Source organism: Lupinus angustifolius, chromosome LG09, assembly GCF_001865875.1.
Source record: "Lupinus angustifolius cultivar Tanjil chromosome LG09, LupAngTanjil_v1.0, whole genome shotgun sequence".
In the NCBI taxonomy this organism is placed as follows: Eukaryota; Viridiplantae; Streptophyta; class Magnoliopsida; order Fabales; family Fabaceae; genus Lupinus; species Lupinus angustifolius.
The window spans coordinates 5,322,306-5,343,267 of record NC_032017.1 but is presented as its reverse complement, the minus strand read 5'-3'; the positions used below and the strand labels follow the sequence as shown (position 1 = coordinate 5,343,267).

The 20,962-nt window shown below is 32.6% G+C and overlaps 3 protein-coding genes and 1 long non-coding RNA gene across 6 annotated transcripts; all 4 read right to left on the bottom strand.

The window, feature by feature from the left end:
- On the bottom strand, positions 28-855 carry LOC109356503. The gene is made up of 2 exons (XR_002108742.1): positions 577-855; positions 28-296 (listed from the first exon to the last, which is right to left on the bottom strand). It is a non-coding gene; the product is annotated as an uncharacterized LOC109356503 (long non-coding RNA).
- Positions 2,024-5,560, bottom strand: LOC109356500 (fasciclin-like arabinogalactan protein 15). Its single transcript, XM_019599825.1, has 2 exons — positions 4,119-5,560; positions 2,024-2,113 (listed from the first exon to the last, which is right to left on the bottom strand). Exons 1-2 carry the CDS (start codon positions 5,407-5,409, stop codon positions 2,058-2,060), a joined length of 1,347 nt encoding a protein of 448 aa, XP_019455370.1. The 5' UTR covers positions 5,410-5,560; the 3' UTR covers positions 2,024-2,057.
- On the bottom strand, positions 8,090-13,788 carry LOC109356501 (E3 ubiquitin-protein ligase RHF2A-like). 3 transcript variants are annotated; one of them, XR_002108741.1, is made up of 9 exons: positions 13,689-13,788; positions 12,443-12,577; positions 12,305-12,351; positions 10,856-10,918; positions 10,664-10,772; positions 10,208-10,557; positions 9,515-9,622; positions 8,972-9,339; positions 8,090-8,134 (listed from the first exon to the last, which is right to left on the bottom strand). XR_002108741.1 is itself a non-coding variant. In XM_019599827.1 (8 exons), the coding sequence occupies exons 1-8, from the start codon at positions 13,504-13,506 to the stop codon at positions 9,024-9,026; spliced, it is 1,134 nt and encodes a 377-aa protein (XP_019455372.1). In that variant the 5' UTR covers positions 13,507-13,636; the 3' UTR covers positions 8,935-9,023. The 3 variants fall into 3 exon arrangements, 1 of the variants encoding a protein (XP_019455372.1); XR_002108740.1 differs by lacking the exon at positions 13,689-13,788 and adding an exon at positions 13,501-13,636; XM_019599827.1 differs by lacking the exons at positions 8,090-8,134; positions 13,689-13,788 and adding an exon at positions 13,501-13,636 and having other exon boundaries at positions 8,935-9,339.
- On the bottom strand, positions 20,429-20,962 carry LOC109356172. Its single transcript, XM_019599509.1, has one exon. It carries the CDS (start codon positions 20,960-20,962, stop codon positions 20,429-20,431), a length of 534 nt encoding a protein of 177 aa, XP_019455054.1.

Below are 20,962 nucleotides of genomic sequence, written 5' to 3'. Positions count from 1 at the left end.
TAATAATAATAATAATAATAATAATAATAATAATAATAATAATAATAATGTAGATTATGTATGAATATGATTCACATACAAACTGATAAGAAACAAAAAGTATTCCAAGGTTATTTATGCATACAGAGAATAAGCATAAAGTAAAATTTAATAAAAAATGATGATATATAATTACAGTATGAAACAAAATGACAGAGAATTTGTTTTCTTCTGGGATTTTCCACAAGGAAATTCTGCCAACATAATCACCCTCTGTGATTATAGATTCACTTATATTGAAATTCATTACTCTACAACTGCACAAAGCATTTGAAAAAATGTGTGGTTTAGAACAAACTGTCTTTGATACAAGGAATTTAAATAAAGAGTAGAAGAAATATTTTAGACCGATTTGATCCTGAAAATTTAAAAACCCCAAAATAGTCTCAAAAAATCAATTGTTGGTCAAATATTTTTAGCATTTTATTTTAAATTTTTATTTTTTCAAGGTCAAATTGTTATACATGAAAACTTTTAAGGATCAAAATAAGTATCCACTCTTCAGTAAATAAACCGAAGCATGATGGGTAAACTTACCATTAATTACGTTTACATAAATTCCCTCTTTATTTTTTATTTTTTTAAGCGATTAGTTGAGAAAGCGATTCCATTAGCAGACTTTTCCAAAAGCTCCAAGCATATTACAGGTAACTTCAAACAATTTCCCTGCCACATACATTAGGTAAAATAGTGTTAAAGTCAACTATTAAATTGTCATATACATGCATACAAGCAAAAACAAGTTAAATATTCAGAAAAATGATTGATGATAAAGAATTTTATATCCCTCCTAAATAATCATTATCTATACATTCAAGGGTAATCAAAATAATAAGGGAGTTAGTTTGACTATAAAAATGTTAAGTCAAAGATATGAAACAATATAATAGAGGGTGCAAATTTTATTCCCTATCTCGCACTAATCAGATACTCTCACATCAATTATATGAACATCTAACGGTTTAGATTTACTCATTAATTGAAACTATTGGATTTCTCTATAATTGATAGCTATGATGGGGAGTAAGTTTATAAAACTTATTTGGGAGTAAGTGGATCCCTCCTCTTTTTATATTACTTGTTAAAATCTAATTGGTACATGATAAAGAATCGGACACCATTGGAAACAGACACCCATAGACACATAGTTTTGGCACCTAAAATTTGGCTGGTGAGGTAAGTAGAATGTGACTTACAGCTTGGCATCATGAATATCTTTTATATTGATTGATTATTAATCACATGGACAAGTTGAGAGTTGAGACAAAGGAACAAGCTAATCTTACTAAGAAAAATACCCATTTCTAATCATGTATTAGTTAGTATTTGGAAAGTTCCTAGTAGCTCCCACCATTAACACACTTCAATTCTTAATCAACATTGCTCTTCTATGATGCACATACACACATTGTTCCAAGACTTATTATGTATGAATATGATTCACATACAAACTGATAAGAAACAAAAAGTATTCCAAGGTTATTTATGCATACAGAGAATAAGCATAAAGTAAAATTTAATAAAAAATGATGATATATAATTACAGTATGAAACAAAATGACAGAGAATTTGTTTTCTTCTGGGATTTTCCACAAGGAAATTCTGCCAACATAATCACCCTCTGTGATTATAGATTCACTTATATTGAAATTCATTACTCTACAACTGCACAAAGCATTTGAAAAAATGTGTGGTTTAGAACAAACTGTCTTTGATACAAGGAATTTAAATAAAGAGTAGAAGAAATATTTTAGACCGATTTGATCCTGAAAATTTAAAAACCCCAAAATAGTCTCAAAAAATCAATTGTTGGTCAAATATTTTTAGCATTTTATTTTAAATTTTTATTTTTTCAAGGTCAAATTGTTATACATGAAAACTTTTAAGGATCAAAATAAGTATCCACTCTTCAGTAAATAAACCGAAGCATGATGGGTAAACTTACCATTAATTACGTTTACATAAATTCCCTCTTTATTTTTTATTTTTTTAAGCGATTAGTTGAGAAAGCGATTCCATTAGCAGACTTTTCCAAAAGCTCCAAGCATATTACAGGTAACTTCAAACAATTTCCCTGCCACATACATTAGGTAAAATAGTGTTAAAGTCAACTATTAAATTGTCATATACATGCATACAAGCAAAAACAAGTTAAATATTCAGAAAAATGATTGATGATAAAGAATTTTATATCCCTCCTAAATAATCATTATCTATACATTCAAGGGTAATCAAAATAATAAGGGAGTTAGTTTGACTATAAAAATGTTAAGTCAAAGATATGAAACAATATAATAGAGGGTGCAAATTTTATTCCCTATCTCGCACTAATCAGATACTCTCACATCAATTATATGAACATCTAACGGTTTAGATTTACTCATTAATTGAAACTATTGGATTTCTCTATAATTGATAGCTATGATGGGGAGTAAGTTTATAAAACTTATTTGGGAGTAAGTGGATCCCTCCTCTTTTTATATTACTTGTTAAAATCTAATTGGTACATGATAAAGAATCGGACACCATTGGAAACAGACACCCATAGACACATAGTTTTGGCACCTAAAATTTGGCTGGTGAGGTAAGTAGAATGTGACTTACAGCTTGGCATCATGAATATCTTTTATATTGATTGATTATTAATCACATGGACAAGTTGAGAGTTGAGACAAAGGAACAAGCTAATCTTACTAAGAAAAATACCCATTTCTAATCATGTATTAGTTAGTATTTGGAAAGTTCCTAGTAGCTCCCACCATTAACACACTTCAATTCTTAATCAACATTGCTCTTCTATGATGCACATACACACATTGTTCCAAGACTTAGAAGAATAGCAAAGTGTGTAAAGTGTGCAAAGCAAAAACCAAGTGTTTTCAAGCCAAAGTTACCTATCCTACAATTAGAAAGGTGAAGCCAATAGAAATGCCACAAAAGTATCAACCATGAATATTAATAAAAAAAGGGATGACTATATGAATCACCTAAACTCCTATGGTAAAAGGTCAAGTGAAGAAATAGGAATAGGGATATATTGTCTCAGATTTTGTCACATATGTTGTCTCGAGCCAATGAAAACATGTCATGGCAGTTAAAAGTTCATTAGTATTGTTGTCTTGCTTCATTATAATTGGCACGGGACAACGTGTTAGTTGGATATGGGACAACAGATCTCTGGTTAACATGTGGTATTTGGGTTAATCCACACCTGGCCCCATCCTATAGGGAGAAGTTAAAGTATGCTTACAGCATTTCCAGAAAGCCTTAGAAAACTTAGTGATAAATTAAATAAGTATACCACCATTCCAATTGCCAATCTCTTAAATTAAACAACTTTTCCCTCAACTTACTTCAACCAGACTTAACCCAAAAAGTAGCTTGAAACTCCATTTCTATGGTAAAGATTCACATATGCTAACAACAAGAAGCAGCATAGTTCTCAGAAATTCTTAGGAAGAACAGATAGAAAAGACCAATTCACCATTTAGAATGGCCAATTAACCATTATTTTGGTTTCTTAGAGTATCTCTAATCCGATAACTGAGAGACTAATCTCCAGGGTACAGTCATATACTCATATAAATCCTCGGACTAGTTTAACGAGGCAAATCATAGATGAAACAATTTTGGTTCAATCGCAAATTTAACCGGTTAAACCGATTTAACCATAACACAAACACCTTACTGGTTTAACCACAGGTTTAGTTTTTAAAAAACATTGCTTAATACTAACTGGCTCAAATCTAACTCTATAGAGAGCTACACTTGTTGGGAGGGACAGTCACGCACCCAAAATGAATTAGTTCCTTACCTAAAAGATAAGGTAAAAGATGAGGGGATACTCTTGATAGTACCAAATCTAACCCTACAGTACAAACCTCGTTAACTATCTACAACAAGCACATCTTCCTAAATCCTCAATTCATACTAAATCACAAAATAATGCGGCTCAATCTCACCATAACATCCGAATAACATGGCAAACAACATTACCGTTACGCCGAGTTTCGCCATCTAAATCACACACGACACAAGCAATCACAAAATAACAAGAAAAAAAGGACTAATCATTATACCTCTCCTTGGTTTAGCAGCAACTTTAACAAGTGGACTAGTTGTTGTTGTTCTCTTCTGAGTATTAGAGTCTTCTTCATTCTCCTCCAAAGGGAACAAAACTCCATCAATCCCCTGCACAGAAATTCTCCCATCTGTATAAATATCTGGATCGAACAAATAAGCCGAACCTTCACCGGTCCCGAATTTCACCGAACCATCAGCCTCCTGAGCCACCACTTTATGCGGCAGCCGGAGTGTATCATATCGAATTTTCCCGAATCTTCTAACCGCATTATACATACTCTCTTCTGTCTGATACTCCGGAATTATATGATAATACATTATCTGCTCCGGTGCTCCCGGATCACTCAATTGTTCCGTTGCTAGTTTCGCCATCGCCTCGTCGTTCGGCGCTAACACCGTGAGAACGTAACCCTCCGATATCAATTGTCCGATCTCCGTCGCTAACGACGTTAGGTTAACCAGAATATCCGCCATCTCGTTGTAACCGCCGTAGTGTAACAGAGTTTGGATGAAATCCTTTACCTGACGCTCTCCGTTGAAGTGGCGCCGTGCACCGCCGGGTCCCGGAGCCGGCGCCGGAGCGATCGACGGTCCTGGAGCTATGGCGTCGTAGATCGGAAGTACCGGCGGCGCGCCGGCGGGTACCGGAGCTGATTTTTTCAAACGGTTAGTTCGAGGATCTACCTGCGGTGCTCCCTCCGGTATCACCGCCGCAATAGCACGGAGGTTCCGGCGGCGGTTGAAATCTTCCTGCACAGATCTCGGAATCAGTAACTGGTCAATCCCATGGATGACGCCATCGGGCCTGATGACGTCATCCGGCCGGAGCACGGCGGCGGAGTCAACAATCTTATTCCCGGAGCTATCCTCCCCCAAACTCAACCCATACTCTCCGGCGAGTGTCTCGTGCCGCACGGCGGCGCCGGTGGCCGGCCACCGTTGTGAAGCAAAAATCGCGGTTGGGATAATGTGAGACATGAGAAGCGTTTGAAGAGAGTTAAGGTTTCTGGGTTGAAGCAAGAAACGCTTGAACTCAGGGTCAAGGTTTCGTTCCAATGCATGGTTCCTTGGTGCGAAGATTGTGATGTTGTGGGTCCCAAGGGTTTCTTCAAGTTTATGTAAAAGGAGTGCTTTTTCAACAAGTTCAGCGAGTTCAGTGTAATGGGAATCAAGAAGTGCAACGAGGATTGAGTTAGAATTGATTTGAGGTGATGAAAATGAAGAAGAAGATAATGAAAAAAGTGGTAAGAGAGATAGAAGAAGGAAAATGGAAATGGAAGAGTTCATTGTAGAAATTTGGTTTGGAAAGAGAGAAAAAGAGAATTTCAGTGTTATGTGTTTGATATTGTGTGTTGTAAAAGGAAGAGAAAGTGAAGTATGAAGTATGAAGTGTGGTTGGTTGAAGAGTCTCACTCACTTTTTCTTTCTGTTTCTCTTTCTAGTTTTGTTGTGTTTTGGTTTGGTTATGAATGAATGAGAAATGGAGTACATAGGAAAGTATAGTATTGCTTGTTTCATGACAGACTGTAATGGGGTCCAGGAACTGATGGGCTGTTCTCCTCGTAACATATGATATCTCATAAAAGTGTATCATTCCATATGTCATTATTTATGATTAGTCAGAAAAAATACTTAATCATTACTTTCTTAACTTAAATACATTTATGCATTTTTTTACAATCAATCACAAGCAGTGTCACATAGAGTAGCACATTGTGATACTTATTGTGGAGAACACCCTATGCTCCCAAAAAATGTATCATTCTATATATCATTTACTATGAGTTGTTCAAAAAATATATTTAAGTTAAAAATTTAGTAATTAAATATTTTCTGACTAAACATGATAAAATAATACACATAGTGATACAATTTCTAGTCTCTTACTATATGAGGATATCATTGGTTATACCTAAAATCAAATGTTTTATAACTCGACCGAATAGACCAGAGATTTATATAATGAATATTTCTTATTGTTAGGACTCCTTACCCCCAACAAATTGTCAAATGGAAGATATCATTGACGAGATTATAAAAAATAGAATAAATTGGCATTTACATCTCTATATATTTTTTCTCATGTCATAGAAAGAGATGAAAAGAATTATAATATTCCCAGTCATTATTTATGTAAGTTTCATTCAATTTGTTTTTTTATCTTTCATATAACAATGTTACAATGAGAAGAACATGCGACAACATAGAATAATAGAATGAAATATTGTAAGATCTTAAAGCCCAAGTGTTTAAACTCAAAGCAAAAGAGGGTAATATAAAAGGAGCCTAGCAGAAACGTGCATATTGTTGAATATTGAAAGGCAACATAATAAGCGAAGTGTCGGTGACATATACAATAAATGGACCATAGAAAAATAGCTTCATTTTATTGAAAATAGCTTCATTTTATTTTCTATGATCCCTTTATTTCAATTTAGAATCATGTTGTGTCCACAATAAGAAAACTATATATATATATATATATATATATATATATTTATAATACAAACCATGACTTCCCCTAATGGTGGTTGTTTTGTCAATTGTCAATCTTCACTTCACCCTCACACTACTAGTAGTTCAACTTGCATGCATCAATCATCCATATTAATTTTCTTTCCACTTCATTTACGAAATCACAAAGTATAAATAAAGTAACATTAATTATTATGATGCTATTGCCCAACCTCACAACATGTGATTTTATTAACATTTAATAAGGATAAAGTATTTCATTATACTATGAGATAATTTATTTCCTAGAGTTACTGAAATCATGACATATGTCATATTTACCCATTTTCTACAAAAATATTTCTAAAAACTAAAAAAATAAGATATATATCATGATTTTATTGGTCGTAATATTGTATGAGAATATACTTTATTCTCTTTAAGAATATTTGTTTTCATATGCAGTACTAATCTTTGATATGAGGAAACAACCATAGTGGATCGGTACGATCAGTGAGTCTATAACCATTGAAGAGTATCATTGTTAATTAAAGCATTAAAATAATGGATAAGAGATATTATGTCAACCTTAGAACAATAACTACTTTGGTCTTTTTTACTTAGAAATTTTTTCAGTATGGGAATTATGTCAAACAACACACATGCAACTTAATTGAATTTGTTTAAAGTCTTGATTCAATTATATAATAAAACATTCCTACAAGTGTAAAGTTCTTAACACTTGTCTTGAATTTGTTTGCATTTGAATATGTTTAAAGTCTTAATAACAACAACGCCATATAGACTTTGTTGTGTCATGTGTAAGTTATTAACACCTCAAAACAATTGTGAACTTATTACTAGTTACTTGCAATTTGAGACTATAATCAAATTTAGAAATCAATATCTTATCAACAAACATGATTTATGATAGAACATTATAGTATCATTCAATCCACGACTCAATGTAGCCGAACTCACCTAGTAAAACTAAGGCTTGATTGTCACCGTATAATCACATTAAACCACAAACAGATAAAAGTTCTACACCTCTACTGTATTCATGTTTCACTATTGTCCCAAGAATCAGTTGTGAAACACTTCAAAAACAAACATGATGAAGTAAAAAAGGTATTTTGAAACAAGAATTTCCTTTTAAAACTTGCTATTTAGACATCTACACGTTTAGTGTTCTTTCTCCTGATGCAAAATAAGCTATAATCCAAACATACAAGTATCTATTTTCCTTTCTTCTTTTTTGGAAAAGTAGAACAAACCATCAACATAAGTTCATATAAAATTTCAAAACATTTTATCATTTGGGTAGATCCATGTTCACATTACATGCAACTTCCAAAACTTGTCCACAAACACTTACCTACAAATTTTCACTCTGTTCATGGGGCAAAATGTGTATATACATGAAAACAATAGTTTTTAGCTTTCAAACACAAGTGTCTTTTGATATTGTAAATTTTATTCAAACTAGAACATAAGATCCATGACTATGTTTAAAGCATCTGCTCCTCACCATGTCATATCTGGGGAATCAATTAGCCTGAGAAAGTTATAACAAAAACACACAGATGAGAACAAATATGTTTCGAGAACAAACAACAATCAAGCCTTAATGTCACTAGGTGAAGTCAGCTACATAGATCGAGCGATGTCATAATGAACTATGTTAAATGCACCAAAAGGGATATAGTTAATGAACTATTTCACACATACACTATTCTCCTAATATTAATGTTTTGCTGATAGATTCGTTGCTTTTCTACAGCATCTTAAACCCATGCTCTACTGAAAAATCACAAGTTTGAGACTTGTGGTACCAATTCAACTTCAACAAAAAGTTACAAAACATAACATAGGATTGAGGTAATAAAAATAAACCTGTTTGAGTAATACCATAACATTCAAAACATTCCAGTTTCAAAAACGTTTCTGAATAAACATAGGTAGCGTTTGCGATGCTGACGGAACAGAATATAACAGAACGGAATGGAATAGAACAGAACATGTCATGTATATTGTGTTTGGTGACCATGGAACTGAATAGGACATAAATGTTGTATTCCGCGTTTACGGAAATGGTCATGCTTTGACCCTATATCTTGGTCTGTTCCATTAATAAAATGCATCGCATTCACCAAACATGGGACCGAGCCCATATTCCTTATCTCATCCTGTTCCTACAGATCTACCAAATGCTACCTTAAGTCTAAACATCAATTGTATTAGGGACACTTAATCCTACCAAAGTATTAAGGTATCCCTCAACAGTTGGTGGCATTTATCATACGAAACAAAACAGGTATTTTCAGTTAACAAATGAAATAAGATCGGTTGATTTTGTCCTGAACCGAAAAGGTTTCGACAGATTGAAGCTCACCTCCAAATATGACATGCTGAGGAAAGATGCATTAACAGAAACAAAATAGAGCTCAACTTGAATGTGAGCCAGCAGAACACGCAGCTGTAGTATTCTTATCATGTGAAGAGTTCTCTCCACTGCCTTCAACATTGTTCTGGTTGCTCGCCTCGGCTCTGATAGAGCGACCCTCCAAATGATTTGACATAGAAGTACCCACAACTCTATTATTTTCTCTTGTTTCAAGGGATTCCATCAATCGGGATACACTGGCAATGCCAACATTTGCCTCTCTCCTAGCTTCTGGTCCATCTTCTGACATGGAAGAATTACGAGAGAACAGCCTCTCCTTCCATCCCTTCGCGCCTTTTGAAATTGACTCTTTGTATCTTAGCCACGAGATAAGATAATATTAGATAAGTTACAATAATAACCAAGCCTTAGTCCCACTAGGTGGGCTCGGCTATATGGATCGAACAACGCCATAATGCTCTAATAATATTAAATAAGTTGATTAAAGATGCAAAGTTATGCTTAGACCCACTATTTTCTAGAAAATCATACCTCATGGACACCGCATTAAATTTTGATCGTAGAGAATCAGAAAATGACTGGAAATCTGATGGTCCCGCTCTATCTTGGTTTACTGGTGAAGAATGACCACCAAAGCCTCTGCAAGCAAGCATTTTGCAGTGTATAACTTCACTAATCCACAAAATCAACAAGATAATAAGAAAATAGACTAAATTTTTCACCCCTCCCTAAATTGTTTACTATGCGTATGCGGCTATGCGCCCTATTATGAAGACCTACATAAAACTATATTCACCAAAAGTCATAAAGATGTTTATGGTCAAATGACATTCCCACCCTTGTTCGGCATCATATGCTAATTGCTAAGAAAAGAGGAAGGACACATTCATTTGGTGCTGCTGAATTGAACGTTCAGCTATGCCAAATGAATGTGCCCATCCCATTTTCTCAAGTTATACAACCAAACATGGCTAGAATGTCATTTGACCTCGATATTCATGAATTTTATAGCTTAGATAATGAATCTACTAGGCTTGACAACATTTTAGATTTAGACATAGCATTTTTTTTATATATACAAGGATTTTTTAGTAGGTGTTCATAATAGAGAGATGTGTGTAGTAAACACATGATACAAGAGAGGGGAGAGTAATATGTGTAAATAAATAATACAGTCATAATAACAGTAACCGAAACAGATAATAACAAGATGGTCATAACTACCTATCATTAGAGTAGTTTGTTGCCATGACAGTAGATCCACGAGCCGGGGAAGAGCTTTGAGTTTGAAGATGTGGTATCTGCTGTGCTGGTTCATCTCCATCAGATGTCATTATGGTAGACGAACTTCCTATAGGAATTGAAGCTGATTCATTTCCCCCTCCAGGACTTGAATCGGGGCCTGAAGGTGCGCTAGGCTGACTTGAGAATACTAAGAACTGTGGATGACGGTTAGCAGATGATCTTGTTCGATGCCCTTCCCTCCTACCACGGTGTTGTGCTCTTCCCATTGCTGCAGCAGCAGCTAAATGTTGAATTATTCGCTCTTCGAAATCAGAGTCGCCGATGCGTAACTGCAGAATGAGAAAATTTACTACCATAATAAATTGTAGAATTATCATATGCTTAAGATACGAGACAACTAAATTAACACTCGGAGAAGACTGATAGAAGCATTACCTGCTGGAAGTCGAAATCACCAAGGGCAGGGTGATGAAAAATAGCAGCATTTCTTGATGGAATATCCCTCAAGCTCCGTTCATGCTCTACTGCTTCGAACAATTCTTGACTGCCATAAAATGCTTAGATGCTTAATATCATAATGAAGAAAAGATTGATATAGTAGACCTGAAAAGCTAAATCATAACCAACCCGGTAGGATCCTTCAGTTTAATAGGTTGCCAACACATCGGACACTGGGAGCTTCTCTGACACCTACAAACAAGAGGTAGTAATAGCTCATAAAGTACATTTTTTTATTTTCGATCATATAAAATATGCTTAATAGATCAGAAACTTCTGATGTATAAAAATGTTTGATATTAACTACAATATCTTCAACAATGCACTGAACCTTCATCGACACAAAAAATCCAGACTACACACACATAGGTCAATTCATTGGTTTCCGGTCAAAACAACCAGTACAAGCTAGTTCTCAAAATAGAAGACATAACCACCATTATCGATCTTCACATTGACAAAAGTCGGGACGAACCAAAACATAGGACAGAATTCTGATCCATGCTAGAAGTCAATGAAATTAAAATTTCCACATATATTCATTCAAGAAATTAAAAGGTAGTGAAGATACTGGTTTATGCAATAAATGAAATTCACATTTATCTTGCATCCAAGCAGGTAGGATCTCACTTCAAAACTATTTAACTGTTTTTTGCAATGTAGAGTTGAAGGTTCTACCAAGATATGTTTACTACCAAGATTGGTGTACAAATATGAGTTTTCAAAAGAAATGATGTTATGCATAAATGAAATTCAATTAGAAATTACTGTTGAAGGAAATCATTAGATGGGGCCTTAATGAGCTCAACTTAGATGTGATTTGGTTGTCTCTCTATTACGTTTATTTGCAAGTTAGTAGTTGCAGGGGAAGGCTTGAGAATCATGAAATACACTTGTGAGGGGATTCGAAAGCAGTTCAGTTTTTTTAATGGACTGCACGAAATTTTTAGTAAAGTGGGTTATATAGTGAAAATGATGGAAGTAGGATAATGAAATTAATGTAGGAGTGATTAAAAATTCATAATATCATTTTTGCACAAAACAATTACTGTCTTGAAGGTTAAAAAGAGTTAAAAAGTAAATGTTGCAGATTTTTTTTAAAAACCAAGGAAATAACTAATGTTACCGATTTGCCTTGGTCTGTGTAAGTCAGTTGCAAGCGACTTATAAATAGAACCAGAGGGAGTACCATTCATTTTTATGGTACGGAGAGTTGGAAACTAATAAGAAGAATGAATCAGATGGAGGATAGCCCAATAGTTAGAAGTAAAGGGACACCAAGAGAAACTCTAGTTCAAGCCATTAAAAAGGACTTGCATCTAAATCATTTATCGGAAGACTTGGTTTATGACTGAACACAAATGGTGTCCTTTTTATCAATGTAGTCGAACCCATCTCTTGGGAAAAGCCTTTTGTTGCTGTGTTTTAATTGGCACGAGCTAAAATGAAACAACACAATCTATAGTAAACAAGTCAAACAACATAACACATCAAGAATGTAAAGCAATACATACACATAAAGAGCCTATAAATCTAAACTTTCGGAGACACTTGGAAAACTAATATATTAAGATGTACCATTCGAGAATGCACTGCAAGTGAAACTCATGCTTGCAAGTAGTGACCTGAAACACGAGAGGGAAAAACAAGTAAGCAAAAGTTTTTTCAAATAAAACCAACTTGCTTAAAGTGTGACACACAAAAGCTGAATATTACCGTCGAAGGATCACTTTCACAAAAATCTTCAAGGCATATGCTGCAAGCATCATCACATGATTCTTGAATCCCTCCTTCAACGAATGCCACCGCCGATATCATATGACTTTCAGTCTTGCCTTCCATCTCTGGAACCTTCTATATATCACCCCACAAGTTCAGAGTCAGATGCAATATTTTACAAGTGCAGGTGCTGCTCTTGAATGTATAATATTGCGAACAAGCAGAAAAAGGAAATCCATCCCGGGCCGTTATACAAAACTCATTTAAAAAAGTAAACTACAAATCCAGAATCTAAATAGGATCACAGTGAAAAAGGAAGAAGACAATGAAATAAAACACAGACATTACTAGCTCAATCCTACTTCTCCAAATTCTGAACTAGTCTGAGCTAAGAGCACAATCTCTCCCTCTCAATTATTGCAATCTATGAAGCACGGATACGAATACGTATGTCGGATACGACAAGTATCCGATATGCTGACACTCATTTTTTCTAAAATATAGGGTACATAAAATAGTAAAAAATACATAAAATATGATAAAATTATAAGTGTAAATGAAAAGATCCAAAGTAGAAAATATAATGGAAATTTGCAAATCATTGTCCACTAATCAAAGGTCAAGGGTTCAATTCGTGCGAGCGATTATTTGATTAGTTTAAAAAAATCATTCCTGTTTCAAAAGTGTGCTCAAAGATCAAGGGTTCGATTCGTGGGAGCGACAGTTGGGAGGGAAAACCACGAACCCTGACATGGATTAGTTCCTTACCATAAGGGTAAGAAGATACCCTTGGTAGTACCAAAAAAAAGTGTGGCTCAAACATGTCATCATCGTTAATAATCATCCAGAAAATCATCGTTAGCAGCATGAATAAAATCATCATCCATAACTATATTCATCAAAACAAAAAGAATAAAACTTTAACATCTCAAATCAAAAGGGTCATATAAGATTGCAATCAAAATCAACCCCAGATAAAATAAACAATAAAAATTGAAACTTTACAATAAGGAATTCTAAAAGAGAATTTATGAAAATTGAACAAAGTAATTTACCTCCATTGAAGAAAAAACAATCAAGGATCAGGAAACAGAATAGAGGGTGATAACATGAGATCGAGAATTGAATACTAGAGATCCATTGAAGTGATGAATGAAAAGAGTGAAAGAAATGATAAGGATGAAGAAGAAGAAGAAAAGGAAGAAAAAAAGAAAGAGAAAAGGGAATGATACTTTAACTTTACCTTCACAAATTCTTCCAACCCTGTCACACAGTATCAGAGGAAACCATAAGAATCATATTTTATTCCTTTAAATGTAAATTAATTAATGAATTGATTCTATTAACTTCTATATCTATTATGTTGTCACTTCAACAACATATCACTGTTGGAATGATCCATTTCATTAAGGAACAAGTTGAAAAAATATAAGTTGAAATAAATATAAGGTGTGATAACGAAAGAGTTTTATATATCAATAATGTATTATTCGTTATTCATATTTAATTATTACTCTTAAAAAATGCAAAAGAAAGATGGATGATAAATTAATTATGTATATTTTATTAACAGTGTGTAGATATTACATTCTAAATCTTTATCTTTATCATAATGGTGTTATCTATATCGCTTGCATCCTCAAATTAACATAATAAAGTATCCCCTTGTACTGTGAGGTGATTAATCTCCTCCGATCAATAAAAGTATGACATATGTATTTTTTTGTTTGGTTTTAGAAATATTTTATAGAAAAATGATTAAATATAATATATATCATAATTTTAGTGGTTATAAGAGATAATTTATTCTCTTATACCACTTTATTTTCTTAGGTTAATATACATGAATATTGAGGAAATAATTTTGTCTATTTTGGAATGGATCCATTGGAGCCAAACCCAATTTCATGGAAGAAACCCAAACCCAATTTAAGCCCATAGAACCTTCATTCCACATGCAAATCCTCATTTACCTTTGCTATTCATTTCAAGGATGATGGTTGATGATAGAACCAAGTTTGAAGCATTTGGTGGATTTTATTTGCCATAAAGGATGGGCTCAAAGCCCTCTCCTCATTTTGTTGTGCTTCATCCTCCTAGTGGGCTTGGTATTTTGACATGATGGTGTCAATGTGATTATGCTAAAACTGTGTTCTATAGTTATCTTAGACTCGAGAGGTTAAGACTTCAATTCTATATATCTCTAAAAGAAAGTCAATGATGTGTGCTTCTCTCGGAAAAAGTAGTTGGCCAAAAGTGTAATCCTGTATTATATTTAGAGTCTCTTAATTACTTTATGATATCCCCTTAATTCATTATATATTTGGGTAAACTTAGAAAAATATGTATATATTGAGAGTACGAGAGTTTTTTATACTATCAAACATCATTCCTCCTTTAACTATAATTATTATTGAAAATTTTAAATATAAGTAATATAGATGAATGAATGTTTGATAATATACTTAGTATGTATAAAAAGTAAACTCAAATTTATGTAGGGTGCATATCTTGATAACTATCCTATTTATAAAGTAAGATAACCTTAACCATAAGTTTGATTATGATTAATTCTTATAATATATAATATTCAATGCCATAATATGATAGATTAGTCATTTCTGGACCTTTTAATATTATTTATTTCTCGTATTTCAGAGTCTTTTATTTGAAATTTGTATTGACCTAATATCTGAACTGTTGATTAGTCATAATGTCACTCAGACGAGGACTTATTGATCTTCTGCATTATATTTTTCTATTAAAGTATAACTTTACCCTTAATTATTTTATTATTTATAATGAATGGGTAGAACCAATAATAAATATATTACTTAAAGAATAGACCACGAGTAAACAACACTTAAGGAAAAAGAAAAAAATCATGACAAACATAATTACTATTTGTGTTCTAAAACTTTTCATTTTTAAGATTATTCATACAATTTAAGAAATCAATATAAATTATATAAAAATCGAATATAATTTGACTAAAATATCTCTATTAAATTTTTATAGTTAATTTTTCGCTAGAAATTTAATCTCCATTCAAATAAGTGGAGAGAAAATTTTGAAAGATAATTTATTAAAATAACAATTACTAACAGAGGGTGGTATATTGAAAGGTAAATAAAATAGTTTTATCCCAATTTCGTGGGTGTATAGAAAAAAATTATTTAGAAAGAGTGGTATATTAAAAAGTGAAACACAAATCTGAGAAAAAAATGCTTAATTAGAGAACGATGATTTTTTAGTCCTGATATATCATATATTAAATTCACCATATGATTTCTGAATAACTTATAAAATTAATGTAAAGAGTGACAAATATATACTTAAATGAAGTAATACTCATAATAGCATGTAACCATATATGATGTGTGAAAGAGAAAGAGGCCATGATCATCATATTCATACCCAATATTTAAAGCTTAGAAAATGTGAATTCTATTATGCAATCTACCAAAGGAACATGGGTCATGGAGTAATGGTTGATTATGGTGATAATAGATTAGATTTTTAGGCTAACTTTATTGATAATAGATTAGATTAGATTACTTCTAACATGATTTTATCTTTTTTGTACTATCAAGTATATTCTCTTATTTTTTTAAGTAATAAACCAATTCCTTTCGGAGTGTGTGACCGAGTCTCTCAACAAGTATTATTCACAAGAATTAAACTTTTAACATTTGGTTTTTTTGGATATCTAGCATACCTTACATCACTAGACCAACGTCTTATCAATAATATGATTTTATCTTAATAACCATGAGTAGAGGATGAATTATACATTTATGCTTGTGGAAATAGATAGCATTTGATTTTTCCATTTCTTCTGTTGAACTCTCATATGTCAAAACTCAATGAAATTCTGGCCACAATTAATGTATAGACTTTAGACATGTGGTCCAATGTACTATTTATCTTACTAACATTATGAGTTTTGATCCATCAAATATCAAAGTAGTGTACTTCTATCTTATGACATTTTTTTATCTCATTAATATGGCTACCTTATTCTTATCATTAAAGTTGGTGGCCCCTACCAAAATATTTTCTCTCTGGATATGTCTTTATTTCTTATCTATTTCTTTACTGTTTCTCATACATAAAAACCTGTTTAAAGGATAACCAAGTCATTATATATGATATTTTTTATTTATAGTAGTGCAAGATAATACTAGATTTTTAAAAAGATCAAAAAAATAAATATTTAATTCTTGAGAATAATAATTATTGAGAGAGATAATTACATATCTTAAAAGAAATTAATTTCTTACTCATATGGTGAAGAAATACTACTAATAGTACAAACAAAATATCATAAATTAGAGTTTCACATAATTATAATGTTTTGATAAATTAGACTTTCATTTCTCGCCCTAATATTTTTTTAGTGCTTCGGAAATAATAAAAAAACAAAGAGCAAAAGCGAAAACTAAGTAGAAAGAAAAATGTAAGTAACAAACATACATATTGGGTGCATTTTTATGGAGAAAAAATGTAGAAAGAAATCTAAAAATACAGTGTGTGGCCCATTTAAATAAGAGTGTTGAGTAGGGGTGAGCATGGGTCGTATAAGACTTGTCTCTTACTAGACTCTAAGTGTTGGTAATGTCATTTATTTGAACCCAGACTCGACTCTAAATATGAGGCTAACTCGACCCTTATCGGGTCCGCCTTTAAACTCAAACCTGATTAAATATAATGCATATTTCTGTTAGATAAAGTCTTCTTAATATTTTACTTATAATTGTGGATATGTAATTTGAAATATGAAATGTTATATATATATATATAGAAAAATTAGATAATGAATTATATTTTCGACTAAGGAGATGTTATTACTATATACACAATTGAATAGAGACACGTATAAATTTAATGAATAAGTGATCATGAGATGAAGTCAGGTCGAATCATGTTTGCTCTTTACCATGTCCCAATATTTTTCAAATCTAATTTTTTAACTCGAGTGCAACCATAGACTCAATAAGACCCACCTCTATTTGAACACAATCATGATCAGGTCAAAACTAGGTAAATGGGCAGGGTAAGGTCCTCCCAAAGTTGAGTTACACCATTGTCTTTGCAAAAAGAAAGTAAGGGTCAAAAGATAAAACAAAAATAAAATTGTACAAGAAGACAATATATATAAAGGGAGTGACTCAAGTGAGAACAATTCTAATAAAAATTGTGAGAACAATAAATTTGGGTCTTACACTCATGCATAGATAATTATGATTAAAAGTTAGTTATTGATCGTATAATCACTTCATTTAATCTTGATCGTTTAAATAAGATTTGATAATCAATATTGACTCTTCTTATTTCTCGGGACCCATGTGAGAAGACAAGGTCATATGGCACAATGATATAACTTCGAGGATATACATGCACGGGTCACCTTAACTTGGCTCACCTAGAAACTGTATTTAAAGTACTAACTAAAGGATAGCTTGAATTGGATGTTGTCACATTTATTACTATTAGAGGTATCAAAATGGGCTACCTGAACGGGTTTAGACTAGTCTACATCAAGTTTGGGCTAAGCCGGGCCATGCTAAAAAGTTCAGATACAATTTATGCATATCAAATAGTAGCCAAAACCCGCCCTAAGCGAGTTGCGGGTTATGGCGGGCCGACCTGCATAAACTAAAAAATATTTTTTAACATATTTAAACTATTCAAAAAAAAAATATATTATTTGATATTAACGTATAATTTTTCTTAACATATTTGTTATGCCAAATGCAACCAAACTTATAGATCTAATACATTGTATTTGAGTTAAGACGTGATGTAAAGTCCACGTGTATGATTTTTAACATAACTCTTTTATTAAATCTCTATTTCTATTGGACTCTCACTCTCTAACACAATATAATTTGTAACTTCACTTTAATATATAAACATTTGATACTAATAAAAATATTATCTTTTGTATGTTCTTTATCAACACTTTCATTGTGAACTATTATATTAAATTTGGTGGTGTGGAGTTCTCTATGATAAACAATTTATGTTGATTTCAGATTTGTTGTAAACATTATTTACTTTATTATATTTTTGTGGTAAAGTTAAATCTAATTAAATACATAATAACATAACATTTATTATCTATTTTTTATTATAAGTTGTTTTGTAAATTTTCATTTAGTGCTTATTACCAAGTCAAAAGTCTCAAAAAAGATTAAAACATATAAGTAAAACGGGTAGCCCGACCAGGTCCGGCTAAAAAGCTTGAATTTAATAAAAAGTACATAAAATAATACTCAAGCCCTATAAATTTTCGAACTTTGGCAGGCCAGGCGGACTGGGCCCGCCCGTTTTGACAGCTCTAATTACTACTATGCATTCAACTCACTTCAACCGCACACATTAGATTCAAATATATAAATTGATATCATAGAGAAACCCGTGGAAAATATATTTATGTAAGGACAAGTAATAAAATATTAACAATGCATTAAAGTTTTGATTCAAATTTAAGTTTAATCCTAAATAATTGTTATGCATAGTATCAGATAACAAAAATTCATTTGTATCCAAATATATATTAAATATATCTCTACGTAAGTTGTTTTGTTTTGTAGGATGCTCCTCAACTCTTCCTGATTTGGTCTGCATTAGCAACAAAGATAGTTTGTTCACATATTTTATGGGTCTCTTTGTCTGAGATGAATAAGATTTTACCAATAAACAAAAAAGCAACACATTATTTTATAAAAATAATATATTAATCTCTACATGTCTAGGATTAAGTCGTTGGAATTGAGAAAGGTACAGGAATTGACAATAGAGGATTCGTATTCGACTATCTATCTTAATATGACTTACATATTCTATATATAAAGGTATACGTCAAAATCTTTGTAAAATTAAAACCACAAGAACAATAATACAAATCTTGCTTCATTGGATGATTTTCTAAAAATATTCTTAGTAAAAGGGTTGATATATACTTAAAGTCTTGAATTTTATTTACATTTGGTAGAAGGAACTAGGAAGAGCAAATGAGGTTTATTATGTCATTAGTGGAGATAATTGATATTTTTTTGACAAATCATACTTACATGGTCTTTGATATAATAAATGACAAACAAAAATATATATAAAGAAAACATCTTATATAGCATCAAATCTAGCATTGCAAAAGTTTACACATAATGCCCGATTATTGAGTTAGGTCAAAGACTTAATTAGTAAGAATAACATTTGTTAGAAAGTAATAAATACAAATCTCGAAATAAATTGGTTCGAGAGGAAACTATTAGATATAATAAAATAATCTATTATTAGTTTAACATAGGCCAACTTACCATATATGAAAACTTTTAACACAAAATATGTACTTTATACACAATTTTACCTTATATATTTCATTGGAAAACTCAACAGAAACATGAAAAAAGTTGAAAACGAAATGGTACTTGCTCAAATTTACACACTGAGTTCAAACATCAAAACAAAAAGTCACTATATGCACATTACTGAATAGTACCAACACCAAAAGTGCCAATTTCATCATCAAACTCTAGGGACAAATAACATCTTGATATCAATCACAATACACTTTATCACAAAACAACAAAGTTACATTGCATTGCCAATATCAAAAACAAAAAAGAAGTTCCTCATCATGATTTTAAATTATTATCCCAATCAAAACATGCAATATTGTTATACAAGTTACAACCACAAATGTAAATACTTGAGATAAAATGTTATGATTATATTAACTCTCTCTATAATCATAGTGACCGCAATTTAAAAGCTTGTCTTCAGCCTGACACCCATCTTTCAAATAGTAAGGACAATAATAACATGTTTCAACGATATCTCATTCTCTATTTTGGGTCAATCATATATTGTCATATGAATAAAAGAATTTTTTTTTTTTTCAAAACAGAAAGTAATATTCTGATTGATTCGTTACGAGGAATCAGACACAGTTCGGGAACATACGATCTCTTGTCGTCAAACAGTGATATGGGGATGTGATTTATGGACAAGAGCAATATTGTTAGGTTGTGTTTGAGGAGAGGTTTCTCTACGAGAAGAGCTTCTCCAGAATCCAGTGCCATAAAACTTATCCCACATTTCTTTCTCAAGAGCTATAGCATCTTTATCATCAGGCTCAACAGAATGAATAGATTTTATATCAGATTCATCATTTGCACACATTGGATGAATTCTAAGCCCATTGAACTCACAACAACCGCAAGAACAGTGGCGGCGATTCATCGGCGGAAACCTTCCCTCCTTCAACAGCCGCTTTCGCCGCCGTGTCTTCAGCATCCGCCGGCACAGCCCAGCCGGGACTTTATATATTGCAAGGATGATGAAATTCGCTAGGCCGCAAGGGAAGCAGCAACACACGGCCACACACTCCGCCGCCGTGCCACCAACCACCTCGCCGAAACTGTGCTTCGATGTTTGGGTTTGTAGAAGCGGTTGCAGACGGTGATGGCTCGATGACGCCGCCGGCCGGAGAATTATCTTGTTTGACAT

Bases quoted from the DNA above. Each gene is read 5' to 3' on its own strand.
- LOC109356500 (XM_019599825.1), bottom strand. From the start codon at position 5,409: ATGAACTCTTCCATTTCCATTTTCCTTCTTCTATCTCTCTTACCACTT. The intron at 2,114-4,118 runs GTATAATGATTA...TGTATGTGGCAG, and splicing joins TGCTGCTAAACCAAGGAGAG to GGAAATTGTTTGAAGTTACC.
- LOC109356501 (XM_019599827.1), bottom strand. The intron at 10,773-10,855 runs GTTGGTTATGAT...ATTTTATGGCAG, and splicing joins AAACTGAAGGATCCTACCGG to TCAAGAATTGTTCGAAGCAG. The intron at 9,340-9,514 runs GTATGATTTTCT...CTCGTGGCTAAG, and splicing joins TTTAATGCGGTGTCCATGAG to ATACAAAGAGTCAATTTCAA.
- LOC109356172 (XM_019599509.1), bottom strand. From the start codon at position 20,962: ATGTCAAACAAGATAATTCTCCGGCCGGCGGCGTCATCGAGCCATCAC.